The sequence below is a fragment of the Protopterus annectens genome, chromosome 4.part0 (assembly GCF_019279795.1).
Source record: "Protopterus annectens isolate FY-2018-M chromosome 4.part0, PAN1.0, whole genome shotgun sequence".
NCBI classification, from domain to species: Eukaryota; Metazoa; Chordata; order Ceratodontiformes; family Protopteridae; genus Protopterus; species Protopterus annectens.
The window spans coordinates 775,954,992-775,976,606 of NC_056733.1; the positions used below are offsets into that span (position 1 = coordinate 775,954,992).

Sequence of the window (21,615 nt, forward strand, 5' to 3'; positions counted from 1 at the left end):
AGGTGCAATATTTATCACTCTGGGAGGATATGGTTGACCAACCTTGCTGTTTTGCCAGGGATGGTCTGTAACTGTTCCCTCTAGGATTTTGAATATTGACTGAAACCTTGTCTATCCCCATAGTGCCTTTTTTAGACATTGCCAACCTGATAAACCTTCCAGCATAGCAAAACCAACCCATGAAAATCTAAAGGTGTTACTGCTCAATGCAAGGAGTCTAAACAAACTTCACTCCCTGCGAAGAGTCCCCACCTTGGAGAATGTAGACATCTGTGCAGTTACTGAGACATAGTATAAGGCCACGGATAACACCCTAGCAGTGCAAGGCTAAATTACCTTCCACATGTTTAGACCAACTGCTCCACAAGAAGGGGAAAAGGTGGAGGTGCTTCAGTTTACAACAAAAATGATCACACCTCAAGGCTGGTCAAACAGTATGATGTCCAAATTATCCTAGACAAAGTCCCATATCGTATTTTTGAAAGTTATAGGTACTCCTTTGTGACCCAGGAAATCCATAACACGCATTTAAAAATACTGAAGGTGCTCTGCATTCAGCACTATACCATATTCATGGGTGACTTCAACTACTCCACTTTAAGCTAGGAATCCTACATAACTCCTGTTATGCAGGCACCAAGATTTTTTGACTTTGTAAACACAGACACCCTGAACCAGTTTGTACACCTACTACGGGTGTAAACATCCTTGACCTGGTCTTTACAAGCATGGGAGAACATTGCATCCCCCCAAGTATAATGTTCACACTGGTTAGGTTGGACCATAAAGCTGTCCTTCAAATTAATAATAAACCCTGGGACCATAGTTAACCCTAGAACTTTTAGGAATTTTTTTAAGGCAAACTTTCTACTATTAAGTGGCACTCTAACAAAGTTTCAGGCCACTCTCCAAACCATGAGAATACTGCTGCCTGTGCAGAACTAAATATGAAAACCCTGTACAGTTATTTGAATGGCTGCATAGAGACAGTTTTACCTACCCTGAAAAAGAACAGGGCAAACTCAAAAAACAAGCCACCATGATGGAATACCAACATCCAGTAGATTGTATAACAAAAATAACGGTAAAAATTAGGAAGTTCAATGTCTAGCAAGATAAAAAATTCCCTCACCAATCTAAACAAGCAACTTAGAAGGCTAATCAAGTCTCCCAAAGCCACAGTTGAGGTAACATAGCCTCCAAGGCTAAGGACAATCACAAGCCATTCTTCAGCTGTGTCTTAAACCTCAAAAACAATTTTCAACAGTGTGCCAACCTAATTGTAAATGGAACCACCCATACAAAGCTGGAAGATGCAAGAAGTTTGCTGGCCAAAAGAATTAGTCCAGTTTTATCCCTCCCCACTGCCTCCAGATACCTCTGAGGAAATACTCTCAACCATAACGTCCCAACTGTCACCAGGGAACGGGCTCTCAATTCACTGTCTAAGGCCAAAACCACTAAATTGATGGGCCCCGATAATATTCCAGGATGCCTCCTTAATAGCATGGAACATGACCTATTAGGACCACTAGAATTACTTTTTAACCATAGCTTCCAGTCAGCCTTTGTGCCAAGCGAATGGTGGACTGAACCTATCATTCCTCTGCTCAAGGGGGGGGGGGGCATCTATGGTCCCCACGTAACTATAGACGTGACCTATAAGTCTAACTTGTCTGATATGCAAAGCTATGGAAATAATTATCACTGAAATGATAAACAATGACATTGGAAACCTTCAGACACTGGATCAAAACCAGTTTGGTTTTAACAAGGTAAGGTCACTCCTTCTCAACCTAGTGGACTTCTTTAAGGAGATAACCAAAGCAGTTGATGGTGGCAAAACAGTACATGCTGCCCACCTTGATCTGAATAAAGCATTCAGCACAGTGCCCCACCTAGGCATTGTAGACAGACTCACAAATTAGGTATAAACCCGTATGTCACCCTCTGGATAGCCAGCTGTCTCAAACATTAGGAAAAGGGGACTCTACTGCCACTAAACAGCCAGTCACTACCAGAATCCCTTAAGGCTTGTTGCTGGGGCTGCTCCCTTTTGACATCTACTTCTTTAAAGTCAAAAGCAACATCAAGGTCCTCTGGATGACCAAGTTTACAGATAATTGCAAACTAGACACAGTCATAGAATCTCCCAACAGACACAAATACCCACCAAGTAGGCTTGATACAGGTCATTAATTGGTGGTAGAGCCATGGTTTAAAACTCTTTGCCAAGAAATGCATAATAGCATCCTTTAGGAAGATAGTTACCCTTGGAACTCCACATTGGCAATACACCCCTAAGAGTAGACCCAGTGGTCAGAGATTTGAGAAGGCATGTAGACTGTAACCTGACCTTTGACCATCATACATCGATGGTAGTAAGGAAATTTCTAGGTTGCAAAATGTGTTATCCTATGTATGGTAAGTAGGTCCAGTGATGTCATTGTTCTGTCATATTTGACTCTCATTTGATAAATCGTTGAGTACAATGCCCCTTCAGTATGTGCCTGACTAGGTATATGCAATGACTGGAGTGTCCACAGAAATTGCTGTTGAAAAGAATACATAGCATAAACAACATGTCCTACACTTAGAGTACATCAAACTTCTGTCATCCTGCTTGACAGTTTGGGTGTGTCGAAGGTGCCTTTAAGCTTTGGAAGTTGGCTGGCTGTTACATCCTTGGCAGTATATAGCCCATATAGCTAAGGCTAGTGCAGCAGTGATTATTCCAACCTGTTACGGTAAGTTCATTTTACACAAGTGTACTGTATCAGACTTGTTAGACTCATTTGGGAAGCATGGCTAAGCTTAAAAAGGCCCCCTTGGGGGTGGGGGTCACTAGCCTAGTAATCACCTATGAATATGTTATCACCGTTTTCATGGAATTGGAGAGCTTCACTGTTAAGCAGTGCAAAGAAGGAATGAATTTAAAATTTAACTTATTAATCTTAAATGTTCCTTTCATGTTTTAGAAGTAGTTAAGCAAATTTAGTAGTTGTAGCTCCACCTTCAAAACTATTTAATTTGTAACCTATTAAAAGCAGCACTTGGAAACCTAATCGAATATTCTTAGGATGGTGGTTTGACTCTGATAGTTGGCAACATCTGCAGTAGTTTGTGGTGAGGGTGACTGAAATGTGGCATTTGATGCAGAAGATGAAGGCTATGAGCTGTGCCCTGTGAAATGAGTTTTTTTTTCATAGGTTCATATCTTTAGGAATAGACTAACTGTCCCTGTGGGCCATTTCAAGCCAGGCCAATTATCCAATTTGGTACTTAAAATTAACCTGTTCCATGGGGGGAACCTGTTCCATGGGGGAGGGGGGTTCTATTCACCTAATCCTTTCCAATTTATATATTGTTGTAGTGATAATTTCTAGATCAAACCATAAATGTTTACAGGGGACCCGTGCAGTGTGCTAAGTTTAGGAGCTGCTTCCGCCCATGAGTAGTATAGAGTGAAGTTCTTGGGTATATTTTCCTGGTTTCCATCCATTGATCCAGTTTACATTCGACTCTGGTCAGGGATGAGTTACAGTTTACATTGATGGGGGGGGGGGGGTCTTCCAGTAGAGTGGTATCCTCTGAGAGATATATCTGTCCCTACAAACCATTGTGTTAAAGTTGCAGAAGAGTTAAGTCCCTGGACCGAGTATTTCTGATATGATTTTGACTTGATGTGAAGTAAGTCTGTCTATCATGGGTTGGATGATGCCTTGTATGCTGGACACTAGTCACCTTGTAGCAGTCTGTAAGAGACTAAACATAGCAATAGGACTGTGAGGAGGTGGTCCATGTAGGACATACTGCTTAAGCCTGGTTCCTTTTTGTAAGTTATATGTGCAGCCATTTCAATTGTTGCATGTTCCTGTGTAAATTAATGTCAAAAGGGGCTTTATACTCAGTGACTCGGCCTGAGGGCTGTGTAAAGGGGGGCAATAAAATCCTCGTCTCTGGAAGCAATCTTTTTATTTATGACCTGCACAGTGTAGGGCATTTTTACCACAATTGACACATGGTGTTCAAAAGTTAGGTCACTGTCCACATAAGTTTTCAAATCCCAAACTACTGGGTCAGTTCTTGGGGGGGGTTGTCAATGTTGTGGTTCCCTGGGGGGGGGGGGGGGGGGTACTTTCCAAAGGAAATGATAGTGTAGTTTTTAACATTTTGCTTGAACTGAGTCCTGTACCAGTTATTTGTCTGGGGCAAGACATCCTGTAAAATGCTGAGTCATTTGGGGATTTGATCACTGCTCCTAGGCTGCAGTCATCCTTGAACTTAGCCAGCCAGAGCCCATGAGACTGACTTATTTCTGAAAATTATATGCCGGACACAAGAGGTGTCATCACTTAGTCCTGGTGACTGGTCTTTTTGAGGAAATACTTTCCCCTGTTTCAATCTCCTGCATCCTGTAAGTCATTTGGCAATCTAGTGGATGTCAAAGGGGTTTATTCAAAGTTTATTATACTTTTCTACTATGCCTGAGTGGGAGATTGTGTCAAAAGCCTTGGCCAGGTTGCGATAAGTGGTGTGCACTGTTTTACCTTCATCCATTGCTTTTCTGACCTTTTCAAAAAAAAGTCCTTCAGGTTGAATAACCATGACCTGTCTTTGTTGAATCCATACTGAGATGGTTATGGGTCCATTGCTTGGAGGTTCCCTGTGTTCTTATTGATTGATTCACTGATAATTAATTCCGTTGCTCTGCATATGAGGCTGGCTGGCTGGATGACTGTTGCTGTTCTCCATTCACTTGGTACAAAACCCATATGGTGGCTAAGCTCCACAAAGGTTACAGTGGTATTGATGTTAGAAGGTTGCATGCTATAATGAAAGAGTGCTTGTAAATCTTAATGAAGTGTGTATGTAGTGTTTAAAAATAATCTTTCATTCAAATGCTCAAAATATATGGAGGTCTTATTTTAAAGCAAATGGGTAGCTTTGTTTTCCCAGTCAAGAAACTGCCTTGGCCTTTAAAGGCACATGGTAGGCTGAGTTAATGATAGGATGACAATGCAATGATGAAATCAGAGCTAAATCCGGAGTAACTCCACTTGCAGATAAGATCAGAAATGTCAGGTTATGATGGTTTGCACAGGTACAGGAAAGCAGAAGATAATTTGGTGAAAAAGATTTGGAAGAGGCACGAAAAAGGCAAGAGGAAATGAGTACCTCTAATAAAGAGATGAGAGAGAACCTGTGGTAGGCATAACTGATGAAGAAAGTAGGAGAACCTCTGATTCAAGAGAGATGGTGACAGTTGACACAACACGCTGATACCATGTGAAAAAAATGGGAAAAAGGATGATGATGATGAAAACACAGGGCACTGATGCAAGAATTAATCATTTCATATGTGCTGGAACAGCAGCTGCCATTTTATAAACATTTTGGAAAGGGTGACTGTCACCTGAGAGTGCATATAGAAGTTTCAGTAACATCATCTCAGTCTGTTACAGTAATGTAGGGTTAAGTCTTTTAGCCTTTATTAGGCAGTATCTGTAGGCTAGTCCTGTTTGTTTCAGAAGAACAAGAACATCTGGTTGCATAACAGTTATATTTAATTAGTATCGTAATGCATTGTGGTGTATTTTTGATGCCAGAAAGTTAATACAGGCACTACTCTAGTCATCAACAACACATAGGGAGTTTTATTGCTGCTCTTAAGGCACAATCAGGCCAAAAGGCAGATGGTAGAAGTACTTGCAGTCTGATCTTGGCAAACTTTAGGCTGCACTTTTAAGTAAGCTTCCAACTTACAAGTCTTGTCTTGGTGTACATATGAACAAGTGTAATTAGCATCAAAAAGTTCCATTAATTTCAGAAAATGTAATTTATGTGGATTGTTATTTCTGTTTTTCCCCTTTTTGCAGTAGCATTTTTGATGCACTAAGTTGTTTGTCTGGGAATGTTTGACACTTTTGTGATAATATTATAACAGATTGGTTTTTACTGACTGCCGCAGGGTACATTTTTGAGTAAATGAAAGACATTTGTGAGGTAGAGCTCAACTCAGCTTGCAAAATCACAGTGAAGTCAATCTGATGTGCAGTTTCTGACACCTGTCATGACCTCTTGCTCTGTACTGAGGAATGGACATGCTGTGTGTCAGTCAGCACAGCTGAGCAGTGGATGGAGCTGGCATTGAGATGAGGGCACTTCTGAGCAGTGGGTGGAGCTGGCACTGAGATGAGGAGGAGGGTACTGCTGTGCTGCTCCGTGTTAAAGAAATGCCGTCATGTAAATAAAGACATCTTTAAGGGCAGATGATTGTGAACACACAGCAGAGAAGACTGAAGACTGTAGTTCAGTACTACTTGTATTTAGACATTCATTTGTTATAGTAACATGTCTACATGTTGGAGGCAGCAGTGAAGTAGTGTGTAGCTATAGTAGGGCTAGGGCTTGAGTGCTAGTAGGAGCAGCATGCAAGTCTTAAGGTCTGAAACTAGAAAATGGTAGATGGCATTGACTGTTAGAATTTATTCAATTTAGCTACGTTTATATGGTACTCAGGTTTACATTTATATTGCCTGCTGTTACTTTTTTGGATACATCTCTGCTATTGTTGGAGTCTTTCTGTCCAGGTTTCAATGAAAATGTGTACGCTCTGATGGCCCCTGTTCTTAGGGTGTGAATGAACAGATTGAATCCTGAAAGACTGGAAGTGACTTACTGTGATAAGTCTTATTGGCTTTTTCTCTTGAAATCACCTGGTAGTGATACCATGTCTCGATTCCTGCATGATGTTTGTCACCGTGACCTGACCTCGGCCCTCCATAATATTCCAGCACTGTTATCCCTCTATCCTTCCCAGTAGCAACTGGAGCTTGATGTGTCCAGGATGGCCTGTACTCCTTGTTGAAGTCATATGAAATGAGAAATATGTGGACTTAATGAAAAATAAACAAGTGGGTTAGCTTGCAATTTTTGTTAAAGCAGTACTGCTTATAGTTCTGACAACTTTGTGTTGAGGAAGAGTCTTGGGGAATTAGAGGATTAAATAGCAGAGCTCTTGCTGTTAACTATTTAATCTTGTACGGAGATTTTCTACTTCGAGGATTAAACAATTAACAGATGTAAGCCACGTATCCAACTCGAACACAGTTTTATTAAACAAGACACATAGGTTAAGCGCTTTCGTCAAATGACTTCATCAGAACACTCCACATATAAATCCACACATTTAAATACAAAATCTTGTAATTAATTAGTTCATTGACAATTAATATTTAAAGGGAATGTGAAATGAAAAAACATCATTCTAAAAATGCTTTCCTATTTAAAACTCCATATATAAAACAATTGTTTGCTACTTTATACAAAATTATTTGCAAATAATAATAACCAGTTTTGTGGAAATAAATATAACAAGAAAACTAAATGAATGAACAAACACTCAGGGAGATATGTGTTTTCATAGTACATATGCTCTGTATTTTAGCTCAGGTTTGATACTTATATGGTCATTAAGACCAGGAGGGACCGTGGCATTTAATTCTAGTTGCCACCTCACCTCAGCTCTTAACAACTGGTTGTTCCAATCACCACCCCTTATATCTTTCCCTACTACTTCTAAAATACCAAACAAAAAACCATGGTCAGGAAATAATTCCAGGTGTTTGGATAATGCATTATTCTCATCATGTTTAGAAATGCAATACAAATGTTCGTAGATTCTTTTACGAAATTTCCTTTCTGTTTTTCCTACATAATAATTATAGCATTTTTGACACCAAGCTAAATAAACCACCCCAGGGGTGTTACAAGTCCCCCCACAAAATTGAACCCTGATCTTGTATGGTCCTAACACTACCACAGGATGCGGAATGATGTATTTACAATAACCGCAATTACCACAACGCCTAGTTCCTTTACCATCCTTTTTCCGAACACTGCAGTTACTTTGAAATAAGCTTTTTAAATTTCTATTCACTTTATACGTAAAGGTAGGTTGGTTACCCAAGGTAGACAAAACTTCTTGATTGCTTTTAAAAATGTTCCAGTTGTTACTGATTATGTTCCTAACATGGGATGATGTTTCACCCATTGTCAAGACCATGGATTTTGAATGGTCTATGACATTACCATTTACTAAAACCTGACAATTTTCAACATCTCCAAGTAGAGGTTTATATCTCAAACCCCATTCACTTATAACTTGTTTTTTGATGTCTGTAACAAATTTGATGGGGTAACCCCTTGCTATAAACATTTCACTCAATTTATCAGTTTCCATAGTTAACAACTCCTTACTAGAACACATTCTAACTCCCCGGACCATCTGTCCTTTGACTATATTTTTCTTAACATAATAAGGATGGCAGCTAGAAAAATCAAGATAGTCATTAGAATAGGTCTCTTTCCTATATACACAGGATTGGAAACAGCCCTGTGTCCTGTCTTTGGACAAATTAACATCCAGATAATTAATAGCAGAATTGTTACCAACCCCTGTGAATTTAAAATATTCACATCTGTTATTTAAATATTCAAGAAATTTTTCATGATATCCTTCGGTTTTCCACAAAATAAATAAGTGGTCTAAAAATCTCAAATATGGACACCATTTGTCACTAGCAGGACTTCCAAAACAAAATTTGTCTCCCATTTGTAAAAAACAAGTTAGAAAAAGGGGCACAACTACTGCCCATTGCTACTCCAGCAGTTTGTCTAAAAAACTCTCCTTCAAAACTAAAATAGTTATTTTTCAAAATTACCTCCATTAATTCAGTAATAAAATTAATCATGGTATTATTTAAATTCGTTTTTTCTACCAATGCATCATGAAAAAATTCCAGACCCCTTTCGTGTGGTATTGAGGTAAATAAATCTACCACATCAATAGTGGAAAAATTTACTTGATTGTTGTAGTACCCATTTTCAATTCTTTTTAAAAAGTCCCAAGAATCCACTAATAAATGTTCAATAGCCACTAGATGTTTCCTAACCATCCTATCCACAAATACACCTAAAGGATAGGTGATACTATTTTGTCCAGCAATGATCAACCTATAAGGGGGATCCCTAACATCTTTATGTGTCTTTGGTATCCCAAAAGCTATAGGGATAGTAGGTTTCTCAATCTGCAAAAAATTAAAAATCTCTTCATTTATTACCCCCTGTAGTAAAGAGTCTTCCAGAAATAAACTAATTCTCTGGTTAGCTAATTTGATCTTATTTCGAGACACAACCTCATATTTACTTACATCATGTAACATAGAAGTGATTTTATTATTGTAATCAGTTTTGTTCACCACTGTCATGCCACCTCCTTTGTCAGGTTTCATAAACCTTAAATCTTTTTTGTTCCTCAGTTGTTCTAACATTAATTTTTCATTCATAGTTAAATTTGAAAACCTTGGTTTATGTTCTTTTATGGTCTGATATATTTCCTGACAACAAATATTTTCAAAAGTGTTTAATAAGGGGTGAAGAGGGGGGTTAAAACAACTTTTCTTCTTGAAGGAAAAAGCATTTCTTTCAGTACTAATTTGTCTGTTAGAGTCCTTATATAAAAGACCTAGATTCAATTTTCTAACAAAAAGTTTTAGTTCAGTCAAGGTATCACTGATTTTTACTTTATATGAAGGAACAAATTTGATGCCCTTCATAAACAGATGGAAAATATCTTTAGTAATTTCTATCCCACCATAATTGAATATGTTGAAACCTTTGTAAGTACAAAGTAAACCACCGTAGCCATACCTAATAGGGTCATTATCTAGCCCCATATTCCTATCTATACCAGTATCTAATGGTATGTGTTCTTCTTCCACATTGGTGGGCCCCTGTAACTGTTTTTCCTCCCTACTGGTCCCTGAGCTCCTAAAAAAACTTGATCGTCCCTAAAACTATTTTTATGTTGTAATCTTGCTGACCTCCTTAATGCTGGAAATTCAGAATCATAAGTATTACCATTATCACCCTGTCTTACACTAGGTCCCAATCTACCCTGTACTCCCTCTATTGTCTGACCAGAAACCTCTCCTTCCTCACCATCACAATAAGCCTTAGGTAAGGGGTAGGCCTTTTTAGTTTGGTATTCATGTTCATCCCTCAATAGTTTTCTTTTTTTCCTTTCAATATTATTACCAACTTCATTTTCCACTTTGTCAAACATGTTATTATACCTAAAATTAATTTTGTTAAAATTTACATAATTTAAAATTACATTATTATATTCTTCAATATCATTTAAAAGTTCATTGATGTGCTTGTTGTTTATTTTAATAATAATAATAATGTATTGAAAAGAAACGAGTCCCTAGGGGCTTACGTACTTATCGTTTTCCTAATGGTTTGAAGAAAGGCCAACCTGAAGTGGCTGAGTTGATAGAAATGTTCGACAGACACGGACTTGAATTGCTGGAGTTTATTATTAAAATAAACAACAAGCACATCAATGAACTTTTAAATGATATTGAAGAATATAATAATGTAATTTTAAATGATGTAAATTTTAACAAAATTAATTTTAGGTATAATAACATGTTTGACAAAGTGGAAAATGAAGTTGGTAATAATATTGAAAGGAAAAAAAGAAAACTATTGAGGGATGAACATGAATACCAAACTAAAAAGGCCTACCCCTTACCTAAGGCTTATTGTGATGGTGAGGAAGGAGAGGTTTCTGGTCAGACAATAGAGGGAGTACAGGGTAGATTGGGACCCAGTGTAAGACAGGGTGATAATGGTAATACTTATGATTCTGAATTTCCAGCATTAAGGAGGTCAGCAAGATTACAACATAAAAATAGTTTTAGGGACGATCAAGTTTTTTTAGGAGCTCAGGGACCAGTAGGGAGGAAAAACAGTTACAGGGGCCCACCAATGTGGAAGAAGAACACATACCATTAGATACTGGTATAGATAGGAATATGGGGCTAGATAATGACCCTATTAGGTATGGCTACGGTGGTTTACTTTGTACTTACAAAGGTTTCAACATATTCAATTATGGTGGGATAGAAATTACTAAAGATATTTTCCATCTGTTTATGAAGGGCATCAAATTTGTTCCTTCATATAAAGTAAAAATCAGTGATACCTTGACTGAACTAAAACTGTTTGTTAGAAAATTGAATCTAGGTCTTTTATATAAGGACTCCAATAGACAAATCAGTACTGAAAGAAATGCTTTTTCCTTCAAGAAGAAAAGTTGTTTTAACCCCCCTCTTCACCCCTTATTAAACACTTTTGAAAATATTTGTTGTCAGGAAATATATCAGACTATAAAAGAACATAAACCAAGGTTTTCAAATTTAACTATGAATGAAAAAGCAATGTTAGAACAACTGAGAAATAAAAAAGATGTAAGGTTTATGAAACCTGACAAAGGAGGTGGCATGACAGTGGTGAACAAAACTGATTACAATAATAAAATCACTTCTATGTTACATGATGTAAGTAAATATGAGGTTGTGTCTCGAAATAAGATCAAATTAGCTAACCAGAGAATTAGTATATTTCTGGAAGACTCTTTACTACAGGGGTAATAAATGAAGAGATTTTTAATTTTGCAGATTGAGAAACCTACTATCCCTATAGCTTTTGGGATACCAAAGACACATAAAGATGTTAGGGATCCCCCTTATAGGTTGATCATTGCTGGACAAAATAGTATCACCTATCCTTTAGGTGTATTTGTGGATAGGATGGTTAGGAAACATCTAGTGGCTATTGAACATTTATTAGTGGATTCTTGGGACTTTTTAAAAAGAATTGAAAATGGGTACTATAACAATCAAGTAAATTTCTCCACTATTGATGTGGTAGATTTATTTACCTCAATACCACATGAAAGGGGTCTGGAATTTTTTCATGATGCATTGGTAGAAAAAACTAATTTAAATAATACCATGATCAATTTTATTACTGAATTAATGGAGGTAATTTTGAAAAATAACTATTTCAGTTTTGAAGGAGAGTTTTTTAAACAAACTGCTGGAGTAGCAATGGGCAGTAGTTGTGCCCCCCTTTTTTCTAACTTGTTTTTTTACAAATGGGAGACAAATTTTGTTTTTGGAAGTCCTTTTAGTGACAAATGGTGTACATATTTGAGATTTTTAGACGACTTATTTATTTTGTGGAAAACCGAAGGATATCATGAAAAATTTCTTGAATATTTAAATAACAGATGTGAATATTTTAAATTCACAGGGGTTGGTAACAATTCTGCTATTAATTATCTGGATGTTAATTTGTCCAAAGACAGGACACAGGGCTGTTTCCAATCCTGTGTATATAGGAAAGAGACCTATTCTAATGACTATCTTGATTTTTCTAGCTGCCATCCTTATTATGTTAAGAAAAATATAGTCAAAGGACAGATGGTCCGGGGAGTTAGAATGTGTTCTAGTAAGGAGTTGTTAACTATGGAAACTGATAAATTGAGTGAAATGTTTATAGCAAGGGGTTACCCCATCAAATTTGTTACAGACATCAAAAAACAAGTTATAAGTGAATGGGGTTTGAGATATAAACCTCTACTTGGAGATGTTGAAAATTGTCAGGTTTTAGTAAATGGTAATGTCATAGACCATTCAAAATCCATGGTCTTGACAATGGGTGAAACACCATCCCATGTTAGGAACATAATCAGTAACAACTGGAACATTTTTAAAAGCAATCAAGAAGTTTTGTCTACCTTGGGTAACCAACCTACCTTTACGTATAAAGTGAATAGAAATTTAAAAAGCTTATTTCAAAGTAACTGCAGTGTTCGGAAAAAGGATGGTAAAGGAACTAGGCGTTGTGGTAATTGCGGTTATTGTAAATACATCATTCCGCATCCTGTGGTAGTGTTAGGACCATACAAGATCAGGGTTCAATTTTGTGGGGACTTGTAACACCCTGGGGTGGTTTATTTAGCTTGGTGTCAAAATGCTATAATTATTATGTAGGAAAACAGAAAGGAAATTTCGTAAAGAATCTCTCTGAACATTTATATTGTATTTCTAGACATGATGAGAATAATGCATTATCTAAACACCTGGAATTATTTCCTGACCATGGTTTTTTGTTTGGTATTTTAGAAGTAGTAGGGAAAGATATAAGGGGTGGTGATTGGAACAACCAGTTGTTAAGAGCTGAGGTGAGGTGGCAACTAGAATTAAATGCCATGGTCCCTCCTGGTCTTAATGACCATATAAGTATCAAACCTGAGCTAAAATACAGAGCATATGTACTATGAAAACACATATCTCCCTGAGTGTTTGTTCATTCATTTAGTTTTCTTGTTATATTTATTTCCACAAAACTGGTTATTATTATTTGCAAATAATTTTGTATAAAGTAGCAAACAATTGTTTTATATATGGAGTTTTAAATAGGAAAGCTTTTTTAGAATGATGTTTTTTCATTTCACATTCCCTTTAAATATTAATTGTCAATGAACTAATTAATTACAAGATTTTGTATTTAAATGTGTGGATTTATATGTGGAGTGTTCTGATGAAGTCATTTGACGAAAGCGCTTAACCTATGTGTCTTGTTTAATAAAACTGTGTTCGAGTTGGATACGTGGCTTTTATTAGTGTTCGAGGCTGAGGGATATTGGCTGGCTGCTTTTTCTGGTATTACTGGTGTATTTTTGGCACTTCGTGGTTTTCAATTAACAGATGTGTTTTTTCTCAGTGGATTAGCAGTTAAAGTGATCTGATGTTTCTGTATAGAGTGTAGCATCTGATGAGTAAAATGCCCTATGTATTTTTTTTTCTGCTTGCCCTTCCTTACTTTTTTGGCCCACATTTTTAATGAAAAGCTTTCTAAACTTTTTTTATTAAACCATGGCCCCAAATAATTTAGCTTCTTCAACAGTGACATTACCATAGGGTAATGAGAGCTACGTCCAAAGACTTTAATGGGGTGCCTTTCTGCATGCACAGTGGTGTGCCCATTAAAGTCAATAGACAAAACAGATGCCTTTCCTATACCTGTGTCACTGGGGTTAAAGTTCCTTGTTTTTGTTCAGTGACGTCAGTGCAAGGAAATCACGTATTTTAAAATTTTATATATAAACGAGATGCTGAAAAGTATCCTGTTGTGGGAAATTGCTGTTCGGAAGTTCATGCACTACGTGCTGTAGTGCTAAGGTATGTTTTAGAACTAGCAAATCTCTTTAACAGACTTTTTTTTTTTTTTTGGAACTGTAGCAGGGAAGGAAGCAGCATCTGCCGTAACATTGTCAGTTCATGACACTTGGGGTCAGTGTTCTGTAAAACATTGTGTAGGGGCAAAAAGTGATTTAAAGAGTTAGATTGTTTCATAAGATATGTGTTCTGCTTAATTGTGCATTACTGTGTATTATTTCCAATCTGTTTTGGAAAGAGAAGTAGAAAACACCAACGTTTAAGAAAGGGCTAAATGTTTTAGCCAACCATCTGAATAGGGTGGCACAGTGGCTCAACAAGTAGTGTTGTCATATCACAGCAAGAGGTTCCCCCAGTTTCATTCTCGACTGGGGTGCCAATTGTGTAGAATCTGCACATACTTCCTGTGTTCTTGTGGGCTTTCTCCAGGTGCTTCAGTTTCCTCCCATATTCCAAAGACATGCTGTCTGTTGATTAGACACTCAATTTGCCCTAGATGTGTCCGTGTCCTCCTGTGATATATGGAAGAACAACTGTGGCAGGGCTATTTACCCAACGGTGTGGACACTGGCTGTAGATGATGATCACTGTTGATGTAACACCCTGAACATATGTGCTGAAATGGGAATAAGTGGGGGGTTGTGGCTAGATGGGTGGGTCCAGTTAACCACATTTAAGGGCTTTTACTGCAGAAAGTTGAAGTGGTGACTTTCTGTGCTTGTACAGTTTAATGTATGTGGTGATAGCAGGCTTGATGTCTGAAACAGTTAAGTGTGAAGTTGTAGAATGATCGCTGTGTTTGACAGCCCCCAGGATTGTCTATGTAGTTGACAGTACTCATCACTTTTATGTACACTGTATAGAAAATTCATTAAGTGTAATTTAAAACTTTGCAAAGAATATAGCATTCATATTGCTGGTATTGTGATGATTTGTACTTTTTTTTTTTTTGTTTTTAGGGAGGCTCACTTGATTCCTGATCACACAATCCGGGCTCTGGGGCACATTGCTGTGGCCCTGCGGGATAGCCCAAAGGTCATGGAGTCCATCTTGCAGATCTTGCAGCAGAAGTTTTGCCAGCCCCCATCACAGCTGGATGTTCTCATCATCGACCAACTTGGCTGCATGGTTATTACTGGCAATGTAAGAAGGAGCTGGGTCCAGACATATGCTGGTTTCATGGCTGTATATATTTCCTTTATATGTAGTATATATTTGTGTGTATGTGTGTGTGTGTATATATATATATATATATATATATATATATATATATATATGTTTCCACTTGAAATCATCAAAAGCTTGAAACATTGAAATTCTGATCATCGAGACCAGAACATAGAGTTTCTAACCATCGAAGATTCAAAGGGAACGTAAAAAAAAAGACAAGACCTCTAAAAACTATTTTATGCAGGGGGGGGCTTCGCCCCCCTGCACCCCCACACCCTCCCAACTTTAATATATCAACTCCGAGATCGCACTACAGTGGGGTAAAGGGAAATCTCTGTTTTAGCGTTATATGCAGAAGTGCTAAAAGGGGAGATTTCCCATACCCTGTCTGCAGTGCCATCACAGAGAAGGCACATTCACAGACACAGTGTGCAGAGCACCTTGCTGCCCTGCAGAAACACTAGCTTTTTCCCTTGTTTACTTACCTTTTTCTTCCCCTTGTCAACATTGATGTAAACACTCTATGATATGATCTCGACCATATGAATTTCGATGTTTTCAAGTGGAACCATATATATATATATATATATATATATATATATATATATCTATATCTATCTATCTATCTATATATATATATATATATATATATATATATATATATATATTTTTTTTTTTTTATATATATATACACACACACACACACACACACACACACACACACACACACACACACACACACACACACACACAGTGCAATGAAAAAGTATTTGCCCCCTTCCTGATTTCTTATTTTTTTGCATGTTTGTCACACTTAAATGTTTCAGATCATCAAACAGATTTAAATGTTAGACAAAGATAAGCCAAGTAAACATAAAATGCAGTATGTAATGGGATCCTATCTCGCCTACATTCATAACTGATGGGTTCGGAGCCGATCCGTCGGCTCCAACTCGGCCACTATATACTAGAACGAAGTCTCTCATTGGTTGGGCTACCCCTTATCCCATAATGCACCACACCTGCTTCCCCAGATCTCGTTTGCCGCTTTTCAAGCCAGACGTGGTCTCGACTTGGCTGGAGCGAAGTGTTTTTTCTTGATCTTTTGGTCTTTTTTGACTAGGGTTTCTGTCGGAATTTAAACAAACAGCTGTTTTAACAGCTTTGTGAGCGTTTGTGGTCAGTTTGGTGTGAAATTTAATTTTATTCATTTCCGTGCTACTAGTGGACTGGGCAAGGCCCGTTTTAAGTTAGAGGGCCTTTGCCCTTATTGTGTATTTATCAAGTTTCTTTTAGTGTGACTGAAATAGTTTTCGGGCTAAGCCCGTTTAAGTTAGAGGGCTTTAGCCCACGTAGTTCCTTCTCTGTGTGTTTGATCTGTTGTGTCGGGCTAAGCCCGTTTAAGTTAGAGGGCTTTAGCCCATACTTTTTTTTCCTTGTGGTCATTTACCTGTTTTTTCCTCTGAAAATGTCTAAAGAGCAAAAGTCAGGGTTCAAAAAGTGTGCAAAATGTAATTATAAAATGTCTATTACAGACAGCCATGCTGTCTGCGTGTACTGTTTAGGGCCTAAACATTTACAGGATACTTGCAGTGTGTGTCACGCTTTTTCCTCCAGGGTTCTCCAGGAGAGAAAAAATAAATTGATACTTAGGGGTTTGATTAAGCCTTCATTTGAAGAAGCTTTGGCTTCATCTCCAGCTTCAAAAAAGAAGAGATCGTCGGCTCCGACCAGTCCGTCGGGCCCGACACCCAAGAAGCATAGATCGTCGGCTCTGACCAGTCCGTTGGACCCGACAGCTAAGAAACAAGGGTCGACTTCTTCTTCCTCGGCTCCAATGGCTTCGGAGCCGATGGCTGAAAGGTCTGCCTCGGTGCTTCTTTCCTCGGTTCCATTGGTGTCGGAGCCGCAGGTTAGTGCATCGAGAGGCCAATCACCTACCTCGGCTCCCTTGGTCTCGGAGCCGTTGGAGGTGTGCAGTTCAGACTCTTCCCCCTCGGCTCCGGAGCCTCCTTCGGCGTCGACACTGTTGCAAACGGTCCCGGTCTCGGCTCCGATAGTGCTGGAACACTTTCGGAGCTGATCCCCTGCTTTGTCGGAGCCGAGACAGAAGTCTTCTTGGCCCCAGTCTGTTTCCTCCAAATCCTCTAGGTTACCGGATTCGGATTTGGATAGGCTGTTCCAGTCCCCAGCTTTTACTAAAATGATCTCTGCTCCAGCCCACGTGGCTTCGGAGACGACTCCACATCCCATGCATTTGATTCCTCCTCCGACCCCCTTGGAGCCGTTGGAGTGGGTGCAGGTAGAACGGAGCGGAATCGTCCAGTCGGAGCAGGGACCCCCTCGGAGTTTCGCTGCTCCGACTTTCATTCCTACCCTGTCCTCGGTGTCGGGGTTTGGTACCGGGTCTTCCTCGGCGGGGGCTGAGGGCAACACTGTGGAACTCGCCTCTTCGATGCCCAGTCTTCCCCTCGGAGCATCGGCCGCAGGTATTCCTGGTACCGCCGTGGTCTCTCAGCAAGTGCCCTCTGCAGAGTCTGGAGGTCCTGCTTTTGAGGCCATGAGGAGTGCACTGGCCATGACCTTGCCGATTCAGCAGGTTTCTACCTCACCGTCCCAAGTTTTGGGTACTGGTGCCTCTGGAGACCTTCTTTCCCACGACAGTGGGGCCCCAGGGCCTGAGGATACCCCCATGGGGGGTTCCCTTCTTCCGGAGGGTCCTTCTGAATCTGCTGCAGATGAACCCCCAAGGAAGAAACTGTGTAAGAGGAAGCACGTTGATTCCCAAGATGACTCCGTCACTTCAGATACTGACCTCGATGATGCGGAGGGGTCCCCTAAATCGTCCTCGGATGACATCTCTTTCTCAGATATCCTTGAGGTCTTGAGACAGAAAGGCGATTGGCAATCCAAAGCCCCTACCGCTGAGGAGTCAGTTTTCCTCAAGGCCTTCGGGGCCCAGCCCTCCTCCTCCTGGGTGTCTCCACCCTTCGACGAGTTATTGGACCTAATCTCTCGGAGGGTGTGGGAACATCCTGATACGGCGGAACTGGTGCCTGCCAGGCCCAATAAGTTTCTTTCAGCCCCTCCCCAGAAGGAATTCCTCGCGAAGGGTGTTGAGGTTGATGCTATGGTGGTGGCATCTGCCACTCAACAGGACGTGGCAGAGGCTTCAACGTCTATTCATCCTCCTAATAAGGATTCTAGGAGCATGGATAGGTACGGGAAGCGTACCCTTTCTTCAGCGACCTTTACCATGCGGTCGCTGAACTATCTTTGTCATTTTACAAGGCTCCAAAGGGACCTCCTCAAGGAGTTAGGAGAGTCCCTTGCGGGTAAGCTTCCTGAGGCGTTAGCACAGACTGTAAGCGCCCAGATGACTACCCTAACTTCTATTGTCAACTCGTCCATGAGGCTCATTTCCTATGCAGCCGAAGGGGCGAGTAGAGCAGCGGGTACAGGAGTGGCTCTTAGGAGACAAGCCTGGTTACGCTTGTGTCCACTCGCGGAGGCCTTTAAGTCTTCCTTCGCCGACGCCCCCTTTGGGTCTTCTTTGTTTGGACCCAAGGTGAAGGACACACTTACTCAGTGCGAGCGGGAGGGCAAGACCTTGACTGCCGTTGGGGCCCGTTTTTCCGCTCCCTCTAGACCTTACCCCAAGGCCCAGAGAGGAGGGAAAATGTGGTTCAGGAAATCCCAAAAGTTCTTCTCTTCTCCACCGAGTGATCCTCCCTCCAGAGGCATAGGGGGGGGGGGATTCAGGAAGACGCCGCCCTAGAGGTGGCAGAGGCCCCCGTAACTCTGGAGACCACGACTCCTTTCATGGTTCCTCCTACCCTCAACGTCCCTAGGATGTGGCCCGACTGTGCTTCTCCGGAGCCGTTTTGCAAAACACCCACAGGCTTGGGAATCGATAACCAAGGATCAGTGGGTGCTTCGCATTGTAACCGGAGGTTACCTCATCCCCTTTTTCAAGCCCCCTCCTCCTACAAGGAGAATCCCGGACGTGCCACCCAGTCAACGGGATCTGGCAGCCGTAGAAGTTTCAAAGCTGCTAAGCAAAGGAGTCATCCAGCCCATCCCCGCCGACCAGATCGGATCAGGAACTTACTTGAGATTATTTTTGGTGCCAAAAAAGACAGGGGACGTAAGGCCCATTTTGGACCTCAGCCTTTTGAATCGTTTTGTAAAGAAGTCCAAATTCCGGATGGTCACCCTTCAGTCCATTCTCCAGTTATTGGAGAAGGATGTCTGGATGTGCTCCATAGACCTCAAGGATGCTTACTATCACATATTGATACGTCAGGAGTCATTTATGCTTCCGCCTAGGAACCAGTCATTTCCAGTTTCGTGCACTGCCCTTTGGTCTCACCACAGCCCCCAGGGTGTTTACCAAGTGTCTGGCAGTGGTGACAGCTCACTTGAGAAGTCTCGGATTCCAAGTGTTTCCCTATCTCGACGACTGGCTCCTCACTGCCACCTCCAAGCATCTACTGATTCAAGCGCTGATGGCCACAGTAACCTTGGGTCTCTCGCTAGGAATCACTTTCAATTAGGAAAAATCTGTGCTGCGGCCATTTCAGCGTATCACCTTTATAGGCGCAGAGTTAGACACAAAAAGGATGCGGGCATTTTTGCCATCAGAGAGAATTCAGGTTCTACAATCACAGGTTCTAAATTTGTTACCCAAATCTCGAGTTCCTGCCAGACAGATTCTTCAGTTATTGGGTTCGATGGCTGCAACTATCCTCCTAGTACCATTAGCCAGGCTGCACATGCGGGTGCTGCAATGGCTATTATCGGTTCAATGGTCATACCAAGAACTTCCCCTGAACCACTTAGTTCTGGTTACGGACAGCTGTCGTCGGGACCGCCGTTGGTGGCTATGTCGGTCCAACCTGGACCGGGGGTGTCCCTTCGCCCTTCAGCCCCCTGTTGCCACAGTGACCACGGATGCCTCCCAGATAGGGGGGGGGGTCATTATCTGGACAGGTCTGTCCAAGGCACTTGGCAGGATTGCGAAGCGCACCTTCACATCAATATCCTGGAAATGAGAGCGGTGCTTCTGGTTTTACAAGCACTTCATCATGCTCTCCCCCAAGGTACTATTGCGATTCTATCCGACAACATGTTGGTAGTTTACTCGCATAAACAAGCAGGGCGGAACCAGGTCCTACCCCCTTTGCAGGAGGCCATGAGAGTATGGCGCTGGGCCATAGCCTCTCGACGTTTCTTAGTAGCCACGCACATTCCGGGAAAAGCCATTGTGATTGCAGACAGGCTCAGCAGGACTCTCCTGTTGCCCCACGAGTGGTCCCTCAACAAAAGACTGGCTGCGCAGATCTTCGCCAAATGGGGCCTCCCTTGTTGCGACTTGTTCGCCAACCCCAACAATGTGAAGTGCAGAGAGTTCTTCACTCTGACACCCTCTCAGGGACAGTCTCCCAGGGACGCTCTAGCCCACACTTGGCCCCCGGGTCTGCTTTATGCCTTCCCCCCGATTCCCCTTCTCCCGAGGGTGATTCAGAAGGCTCTTCATGTCGGGTGTCACATGATTTTGGTCACCCCACATTGGCCCCGTCAGGTTTGGTTCCCATTTCTCCAGAAGTATACGGTACAGGGCCCCTGGATTCTGGACCCAGTGCCAGATCTGTTATCCAATCCGTCGGGACTCTCTCATCCGTCCCTCCGGTCGCTGCGACTGGCTGCTTGGTTACTCCACTTCCATCCTTAGTTAGAGATCTTTCTCTTTCTTCGGAAGTGATGCACATCTTGTCTTCTTCCCACAAGCCGTCTACCGTTAAGCTGTATTCCAGCAAGTGGAAAAGGTTTGTTTGTTGGGCCCAGCAGCGAGGCATTGATCCTCTTATGGCCCCAGTTCCGCAGGTCTTGGAATTTCTAGCTTCATTGTTTCATTCTGGCTAAGTTCGACTGGTGGCTATATCTAATTTTCATGTTGCTATAGAGCCGCCTTTAATGGCTAACAGACTTTGCAAGTCCTTTCTTAAGGGAGCCTGGCTTCTCAGACCTTCTATGGCTCATCCCGTGCCCCCTTGGGACTTAAATTTGGTTCTGGCCTCCTTAACTGCCCGTCCCTTTGAGCCGGCAGCCACTTGTGATGTTAAATTCCTGTCGTGGAAAACTGCTTTTCTAGTGGCAATAACTTCTGCTAAGCGTGTTTCAGAGCTTCAGGCTCTCTGTTCTTTCCCTCCTTATTTGATCTTTCACAAAGACAGAGTTTCCCTTAGATTGAATCCTTCCTTTTTGCCTAAGGTAGCATCCCCTTTATGTATTCAGCAATCATTGGAGCTCCCAGTTTTCTTTCCAAATTTTTCTAATGGAGCAG

General features: G+C 41.0%; 1 protein-coding gene across 1 annotated transcript in view; it reads left to right on the top strand.

The window, feature by feature from the left end:
* PI4KA (phosphatidylinositol 4-kinase alpha) overlaps nt 1-21,615 on the top strand; it is a gene marked incomplete at its 5' end in the record, with an annotated part of 2,160,482 nt that overhangs the window by 460,811 nt on the left and 1,678,056 nt on the right. Inside the window, 1 exon segment of the mRNA XM_044068731.1 lies at nt 15,059-15,242. Coding sequence (XP_043924666.1) covers nt 15,059-15,242 — 184 coding nt within the window.